Source organism: Gracilinanus agilis, chromosome 3 (assembly GCF_016433145.1).
Source record: "Gracilinanus agilis isolate LMUSP501 chromosome 3, AgileGrace, whole genome shotgun sequence".
Lineage (NCBI taxonomy): Eukaryota > Metazoa > Chordata > Mammalia > Didelphimorphia > Didelphidae > Gracilinanus > Gracilinanus agilis.
Genome location: NC_058132.1, coordinates 259,665,761 through 259,675,335, shown reverse-complemented (window position 1 = coordinate 259,675,335; position 9,575 = coordinate 259,665,761). Strand labels below are relative to the sequence as shown.

Sequence of the window (9,575 nt, the reverse complement as noted above, 5' to 3'; positions counted from 1 at the left end):
TATATATATATATATGAAATGAATTATATATGTGTAAAAGTTCTCTTTGGTGTAATATTAATACTCAAATTTGAATGTAAATTATAAAGAACCTAGGATTTTAATTCATTTTGTAAAGACAGAATGCTAGAATTATAATAATGGTTATATATTATTTTTAAAAAATAGTTATAGGGAATGGTAGGAGGCTATATTGATAAATAAATTTCTTATAGAAAGATATCAATAAAATATAATTTTAAAATAAACTCATCCTATTAAAAATGAAAGAAACTTCAAAAAAATTAAAGTGATATGAGGTTTATAAATAAAAACTATACCATAAGCTTTATTTTGTGAATGCTATATTTGTTTAATATGCAAATTTTATGTTCCCTAAAGTAGCATATATTTGCACAGTTAATTATCACTAGAATTTCTCTTTTCCATAAGGCCTTATATTTCACTGTATATAGAATAGATTTATTTACCTAAAGAAAAAAATACAAAAAAACATGAAATTTAAGTTTAAAAACATAATAAAATTGTGTAGGCAATAGAATAGTCCATTGTCAAAGTAATTTATGATGTACTATTGTTTTACGGGAAAAAATGTATTCTTTTACCTATTTAGTGAAATATTTAAATGACTATTTCAAGCAGTTTAGAATATCAAATATTTAAGTTGTTCTTAGGAGAAAATGTCTGTAATGTAATTAATCAGAAAAGTTGGCAAAACATGACATGCTCTGGGCCTGAAGATAACTAACACATGAAAGCATTCTCAAAAAAATCTACTTGTATGTGGTTCTCAGTAACCATTTTCCTTTGGTAGTTTCCACACTTAAGACTTGATAGTATCTTTTTATCACCTTCTAGTCATAAAATAATTCAATTAAACCATAATAAAGTTCTATTAAGGACTGAATATCAGCCATGCACAGTATTACATTTCTCTTATCTTACACTCTGACATCAACATTGGAAGGACCATTCTTACCTCTGGTATCACTGGTGTAGGCTTCTTCTTATCCAGATGTTTCTGTTTTAGGATTACCTTCTCTACTTCCAGTATGCCAATTGGTGTGTTGGGTTTAAATTTAATTGGCGTTTTTTCAGCTGAGAGCAGATCAATTGTATAGCTTGATGGGTTCAAATGATATTGTGCACAAAGGTATATTAACAAGTCCATCATGGGTTTACTGTAAAATAAAAACCATTATGATTACCAAAGGCACAGTCAGTATGAAGGATCACTGGAAATTAAAGATTTTTTAGAACCTGCTTAAGGTGTAATCTTGCTTACAAATAAAGAAGCCAAGTCTGGATCTAAATGAGCTCATAGAAGGAAAAGTAATTTGAAATTTGCAAGTTTTCTAAGTCAATGAAGAGGTATATATAGGAGGAAGTGCACCAGATTTGAATGTTTTGGCTCTCACCGACTATTTTTGGATGAGTCTTTTAACCTCTCTGAAAATCTGTACCCTCCAGAGTTCCTTATTTTATGTATTCCAGAAGCAGTGTAGTGGAAGAGGTTATTTCCCCACCCAAGAGAAAAAAAAGCAATGAAAACACATTAAGGAGTGATTCTTTAGAGAACTATTGAGACAGTAGTTTTATTGGGTTAGGGACAATAGCTAGAACCTAAAGTTTAAGGAGTACACAAATTCAACAAACATTTACTACTAGGAAGGCTCCTGCAGAAAGAGCTAACTCCTAAAGGCGGCCAAGAATTCTAAGAGGTAGAAGTAAGGACACAGAGCATTCTAGGAACTGAGAACAGATAGTACAAGGCATACACACCTGAGAAATAGAACATGGTGTATAAAAAAATAGTAAATAGATCAGAGAAACGAAATTGTAGAGTAAAAAAAGAGAATAAAGATTAAAATTAGATTAAAAAAGAATAAAATAATAAGAAGGGAAAGGCAGGAAGGAGTCAGGTTATAAAATGGTTTAAATACCAACGGGGGTGGTTATTAATCATAAAGGGAATAGGAAACCCCAAGAATTTACTGAGTAGAAGGTGGCAGCTTAATCTATGTTTCAGGAAAAGCATTTGACAGCTGTGAGTGTATTGGACAGGAAGGACTTGAGGTTGGGAGACTGGAATTGGGAATTGGGAAGGATCTACACAAGGGGAGATGAGAACTTTACAGTGGGAGCAATGTGAATGGAGTGAATAGATAGGATGTGAGAGGCATTTTGGAGTTAGAAATGGTAACATTTAGCACCTGATGGAAGATATATTAAGTTGAAATTTTCAACAAAATTGAAAATCTGGGTGACAACAAGGATGGTGGTCCTTGACAGTGACAGAGAAGTTTGGAATAAGAGTTTATGCAGGGAAAGAATGAGTTCTGGTTTGGGACATGTTGAGTCTGAGATGCCAAATGTATATCCATTTTTATTTGTTTATTTTAAAATTATTTTTGAAATTTAAAATTAAATATTAAAAATTTAAATTATATTTAAATTTTAAAATATTGGTTCCAGGGCAGAAGAGTAGGAAGGGTTAGGCAATGGGGGTTAAGTGACTTGCCCAGAGTCACATAGCTAGGAAGTGTCTGAGGCCAGATTTGAACCTAGGACCTTCCATCTCTAGGCCTAGTTCTCAATCCACTGAGCCACCTGGCTGCTCTCTGTATATCCAATTTTAAAAGTCCAATTGTCCAGGACAGCTCCAAAGACCTTATGAGGAAAAAGGCTATCCACTGCCAGAGAAAAAACTGACAGTCTGAATGTGAACTGAAGTGAACCATTCTTTTATTTTCTCCATGAATTTTTCTCTAGTGTAAGCAATATTCTTTCATAATATAATGAACATGGAAATATATATTGCATGATAGCATGTGTACAACTTATATTGCCTACCATCTTGCGGAATGGTGAGAAGTAGAAAAGAGGAAGAACATGGGTTGCAAAATGTCAGAAAATGATTATTAAAAATTATATCAACATGTAATCTAGAAAAAAATTAAAATTACCACCAAAAAAAGAGATGAGAATGGGTTGGGGTCAAAGGTACATATAAACGGTCTGAGAATACAGCGAGAGATGATATGAGAGAGACAAGCAATGAAGGAGAAGAGAGGAAACTCTTCACAAATGGCTGTGTGTGTGTATGAAATATTAAGCAAGGTTCTAAACTGAGAGAATGAGGTTACCATGGAAGGCTTTAAGATAGAAATAGATGTCCTAGATGTCCTGGAATGTCTCCTGAAATTAATGATTAGGAAGGAGTAGAAGGATTGTGTTGCTGTAGTTAAGATGAGATGATAAAGCGCCAGGACCCTATCAGCACAGTTTGTTACTTACTCCAACTATTCAGTAGCAGGTGGGTAGAGATTTGCAAATGGTAGACATTTGGCAAACTGTGGTTTATATTATCCTTATTTCCTTTAGAATGTAAATACTTTATCCTTATAAAGTCTCTCCTGATTGCTAATTTGAATTTATCTTTTATGTTTCTCTTTATATTTATGCTTGCATTTCAAAAATTCTACTCTGCTTTGGTCTTTTGATAAGAAAAGCTTTGAAGTCTTCTATTTCATTAAAGTCCCATTTCCCCTTCGGTTTTTCTGGTTAAGTTATTATTGGGTGAGGGATTCAAGAGATTAGAATAACCAAGGGTCAAGATTGGACAGGAAGGGCCAGGGAAAATACTGAGAGGTGGGAGGAAAAAGTAGGCAAGAAGGAAAAACACAGGGTTTGTATGATATAGTAAAAAGAGAGAATGGTAAAATACTGTAATAGCATAATGATATTTCTGACTTCATGAACATGGAAATGAAACATTTGTGAATAATGGCAAGAACTGAGTACATTACCATCTCCTTTGTGTGTGGTTGAGGTAGAAATGAGTAAGATTGCTAATTAATAGTTTGAGGAACTGGTTAGTTGGGGTATTTGAGGGAACATTAATATGTACAATAATAATATAATATATAATGTAACTAAATATGATAATATAATGTAACTAATATATAAAACATAATGTAACTTAATATATACATAATATATAATGTAACTAAATAACAACAAATAATAATACTGAAAATAGTTTGAGGAACTGGTTAGTAGGGGTTTTTGAGGAAACATCAATATGTACAATAATAATATATTATATAATGAAATATAATGTATAATGTAACTAAATAACAAGAAATAATAATGATGAAAATAGTTTGAGGAACTGATTATTTGGGGTATTTAGGGAACATCAATATGTACAATAATAATATATTATATACAGTAACTAAATAACAACAAATAATAATGAAAATACTAGTTATCATTTATAAAAAGCTTTAAGGGTTGCAAAGTGCCTTACATTTGATGTATGTAGAATTCCTCTACTCTAAGGAAAGGAATTTGGGTGGAAAAGAAGGCTGAGTTGAAGAAGAAGGGAGAATGCCCTGGCAGATACCAGTTACCCAGTGTATTAGACAGCCAATTTGAATAGCATGAATCCCAAAGGAGGAGAGGTTGCTTTGTGGTCACAATAGAAGGAAAGTCTGGAAATGGAAGCTTCAAGCAAGGGGCTATTATTCTGATTCTCTCACACTGAACCAGTGAAACCACAGTTATCAAAGAAACTGAAACCAGTACAGAAAAGGATGGCCAGATAATGAATGATAATCAACTGTGAATGATGACTAAACTTTTATCAACAAGGTAAAAGATCGGGGACAACTCTAAGAGACTTGTGGCAAAAAAAGGACATCCCAAAGGAGTCTGTTGCTGGGAGAAGAGAAGGCAAGACTACAGGAGTCCAAAGACAACTTTCTTAGGAAAGTTATATACCTCTCACCTAATCAGTCTTATCAGGCAGCTAGGTGGCACAGTGGATAGAGGGCTGGTGTCAAGAACTTTTCTTACTGAGTTCAAATCTGTCCTCTGACACATCCTAGCTGGGTGACCCTGGGCAAATCACTCAAGCCCCATTGCCTAGCCCTTACCAGTCTTCTGCCTTTAGAACCAATCAGAGTATTGTTTCTAAGACAGAAGATATGGGTTTAAAAATAAATGAATGAATGAACCACCTCCAAAGCCACAAAACATACTTCTTTCCTTTTATATTTTGTCTTTTGATTCATTTCACAATTCTCCCAATACATCTTTCTCTATTCTCATTATAGATTTACTATGATTGAATAAAGTTTTAGAGTTAGTACAGCAGCTAGGTTTGACTGAGTTCAAATTTTGCTTCAAAAATTTATTAGCTATGTGACCCTGCACAAGTCACTTAAGTCTCTGTCTGCCTCAGTTTCCTCATCTGTAAAAACAAGATAATAATATCTCTCTCTTAGGGTTATACTGAGGATCAAATGAGATGATTACAAATTACTTAGCATATAAAAGGCTCTATATTAAAATTTTTAATTCATTTTTTTTATTTTGAAATTCCCAGATTTCAGATTTTTAAATTCATTCTTTAAAAAAAAATTTTTTAAGTTTTAAATTCATTTTTCTAAAAGGAAGCCACATTCACTCCACTCTCAAAATGCAATTCTTTGGCATCCTACTTTTAGCCAGAAGATGGCACTGTACTCCATCTGAAATGCTCTGGAGTCAGTCATTTGAGTTAGCCATTTACCAGTCAAAATGACATACTTATCCACTAAGAATATGGCTACTATTGGACCATAAGGATGGGATATTCAGGAAGTGTTTTGTTGGTTTTTCACCTCTAAGGGGAAAAAAGTCTATGCTGATGTAGTTCTATGCGCCAAGTCCTTCCATAGGCTTATAGTGGCAGGTACTGGCCCTTATTCTCTGATATGGGTACAATTCTGTACGTCTATTTCCCAAACAGGGAAATTGTGTGAAAGCTTAGCCTTCAATTAGAAAAGAATAAAAAGAAGAGTAGAAAAACAGACACAAAAAAAGCCTCTGAATTCTCCTTTTCTGTCTGCAATAGCTTTGTCCACAGGCTCATTTGCACCATGTTAAAAAGGAACAAACTAATAATCTTGACCTCGCATTTATGCAACCCTCAAGCTTTGCAAAAGACTTTTTTTGGATATGTTAACTCATTTGATCCTAAAGTAACAATTGTGAAGTAGGTGGCATTATTAATCTTATTATGCTGATGAACAAACTGAACACAGGGAGATTAAATGACTAGTCCAAGGTCATGCAGATAAGGACTCCCAGTCCTATACCTTTATCCACTGTGTCATTGACACAATGCTTTAAGGTTTCCAAAGTTCTATACAAAAATCATCTCATTTTATTTTCAAAGCAATCCTAGAAGGTAGGTCAAATTAATTATGCCATTTTACAGATGAAGAAAGTGTCTAAGCACAGGATCACCAGGTAGTAAGTCTTTTGAGGAGAGATTTCAGGCTAGTTAGGACTATAGATCCAGCACTGAACACCTAATTTCTCAGTCTAAGGCTGGTTAGGCTAACATTACTATCTGTGTGGCAGCATGGAGTGATGTTTTCTGAGAAAGAATAGAATAATGGAATCCAGACAGAAAAGCCTAAAAAAGGCAGGAAACAGTAATACCAATTCTTCCTTTCTTTCTTTCTTTTTTTTTTTTGCATAAATGATTAAGAGTTACCCTGTTTGATTAAAGTTGCCCAACCTGAAATGCCAGGAAAACATTTTCTATCATGCTCAGATAGTCTTCGGTACTACCACAGAGATCTAAAAAAATTCCAGTGCCTAATTATTGTAGCTCCTAAGAGAAAAGTGATAAAAGAAAGAAAATTGGGGTGCTTTGGAGTCACCAGGCAAATGGCTATTTTTTTAACCCTTACTTTCTCTAAGACAGAAGGGCAAGGGCTAGGTGAAGGGGGGTAAAGTGATTCCCCCTTGAGTCACAGATCTAGAAGTGTCAGAGGCCATATTTGAACTTACATCCTCCTAACTCCAGACTTGGCACTGTACCCCCTGGCTGCCCCAATGCATGTGGTTATAATTAACCTGGATATCTGCAGCTTTGTTCTAGAAGCAAAAGTCAACAACCTGACTCTCAGTATTCTCCTGTCACTATGCACTGATGAACACACAACAATTTTACTCCTTTCTAGATATTCCTGTGGAACTTATTTAAGGAAACAAACATTTATTAAATAAGCACCTACTGTGTTCCAGGTACAGTGATAATTGCTTTAGAAATATTATCTAATTTGATCCTTAAAACAACCCTGAGAGGAAGATGCTATTATTGTCATGACCAATTTACAGATTAGGAAGACAAAAGTTAAGTGGCTTCTCCATTGTAACATAGTTACGGGTCTCAGGCAGGATCTGATCTGAAATCTTATAGATTGCAGCTCTCTGCTGTCTCTCCTTTAACTTTCCATTCAGGACATTTGGGAGAGTATTTTGGAACTTCATGGAGGACAAGAAGAAAGAGAAGAGAGTTGTCTAAATGGATGTTGTGGACTTCCAAAGAGAACAGGCTTCTATTAGCCCTGAGAGTTAGTGAACAAGCATTTATTAGGAAAAACAGATTTTCTTTTTTAACTTCGGTAACTGAATATGGTTAACTAAACTTACTGCTTACATGGAATTTCTCTACTTCAGTTTTCAAAATTCTCTTCTGAATTTTTGCTACTTAATCAAGCTGTTGCTTTTCAGGTGTACTGGAGGCAGCCTTCCTCCTCCTCATGGCATGTCTCCCATCTCAGGAAAGCCTACCCAGCACTGGTAAAAGTTAGTAAGGGTCTGAGTGCCATGCATTTTCAAGGCTGGACGAACCACTGTGACATGGTTGGATAAGGAAGTGGCCTTGGAGCCAGGGTGTCCTAGGCTCAAAGTTTGACTCTGACAAATAGGAGTTTAGTACATACAAAAGGCAACATGGCATAGTGGATACAGAGTAGGTTTTAGAGCATTTGGGTTCAAATCCTGCCCAGATACACACTCTCTGTGTGACTTCCCTAAACACTAACCCTATAAGCTTCAGAAAAGGTGCTCATCTACATCAGGAGAAGACATTTCTCATCAGGAGATTCTGGATTTGAGTAAATCCAGAGGTCTAGCAAAAAAAAAAAAAAAGATACATCTTAACTTTCCTATTCTCATCTACTTTTAATGACTCAAAATTCTACCTAATTATGGAGATAAATCCTAAAATGAAGGCTGAAAGCTGTCATGTTATCTCAGGAACATGTTTCTCCTGGATAGAACCAGCCCAAACAAGAATTAAGTACCCCATCTTTATTGCTCATCTAGTTTTTATTATGTACTGTAATTGTGAATATACTAAGATGAAGGCAGCTTAGTAAGCTTATGTCTTCAGAACACCCTCAATGATAATATTCAGGCAGTGGAAGTTGAAAGGAGGGGTAAGGCTGAGAATACTGTTCAAAGTAATTTTCCACATCAGAAAGGAATGGCAATTCAGACTTGGCTTTGTCCCACTTTTAAATTTTTATGTAGGTATTAAAAATATCAGTGTGCTAAATCAAATCTTCACCTCCTGCTTTGTTAAAGTTTTATTTTTATCTCTCCAGTTAACTTACCTACATATTCGTGAATGATTAATTGAACTGTTCATCAAGAGGCAAACGTCTAACTTCTTTTTACATAAAGAGAAAGAAATATCCTAAATCTAAAGGAGTAAAGGAAGTAAAGTTTTTTGTTATTTAAGTAATTAAGTTGTTGGAATGTAGGAGTTAGTATACTTCATATGTAACCTCAAAAAAAGAAAAAAATTAGCATGCCTATGAACCTCTTCTCTGAAAAGAAGACTTTTCTTTCAAGATTTCTATAGTTTGGAACAAAAGACTTGGAATAGCTTTGAATGCATGGAATAAATTTTGACTGGTGTGAAAATATAAAACACCTGATCTACATTTACCCAGCATCCTTTTAAGTTATGTGCTCTTTTACTTACAGGGAATTGGGAGATAAATTTGGCTGAGACACACACTACTTTTTTTGGAGCTTGTGCTTTTTTGGAGAAAAATCTCAGCCAAATTTATCTCCCAAGTCCCTGTAGGTAAATGAGCACGTAACTTAAAAGGATACCGAATAAATGTAGTTCAGGTGTTTTCTATTTTCACACTAGGAATGTAGGAAAATTTAAAGTATAGACAATACCAAAGGCTTAGAGAAAAATCCCATAGAAAGCATTTCATGGCCTCCTTATTTATGGAAATAATTAATAAAATACTGCTAAAATTAAAGATAAATGAAGTCACCAAAAGCCATCCCACAGAAAAACACTAATTATTAGTAACAATGAAATAGATTACATCTAAGCAGCTGATCAGATGGCAACATACCTTCCATGAACAGTAGTAGACTTAATCACATCTCCTGGAAGAACCACAGAGAGCTCAATGTCTTTTTCTATCAAATTTTCTTTCTGCTCCATGATGAAATTAGAGGATTCTACTGACTCATATGAAGAAACATCAATGCCTTTAGTTTCACTTGGAGGAAGCGGTGCCTTGCCTTTCGTTTTTCTTCTATCAAAAAAGCAGAATAAGGAAATAACAATTACATTTAATAAGCAACACTCATGTAGCATTAGGTTAAGGTCGATTATTTGGACATTGATAAGGATTAAATATACTTTAATATAATAAGTAGATAGCATTGGTATGTTCATCTTTTACACAATGACATGC

At 34.4% G+C, this 9,575-nt stretch overlaps 1 protein-coding gene across 7 annotated transcripts in view; it reads right to left on the bottom strand.

Annotated features, from left to right (window-relative positions):
- Window positions 1-9,575, bottom strand: part of COBLL1 (cordon-bleu WH2 repeat protein like 1) — a 198,366-nt gene that overhangs the window by 65,275 nt on the left and 123,516 nt on the right. For all 7 annotated transcript variants that reach the window (XM_044669823.1, XM_044669828.1, XM_044669827.1 and 4 more), the window contains 2 exons: window positions 9,228-9,413; window positions 980-1,181 (listed from right to left, as the gene is read on the bottom strand). In XM_044669823.1, coding sequence (XP_044525758.1) covers window positions 980-1,181; window positions 9,228-9,413 — 388 coding nt within the window. The remainder of the gene's footprint in view (window positions 1-979; window positions 1,182-9,227; window positions 9,414-9,575) is intronic.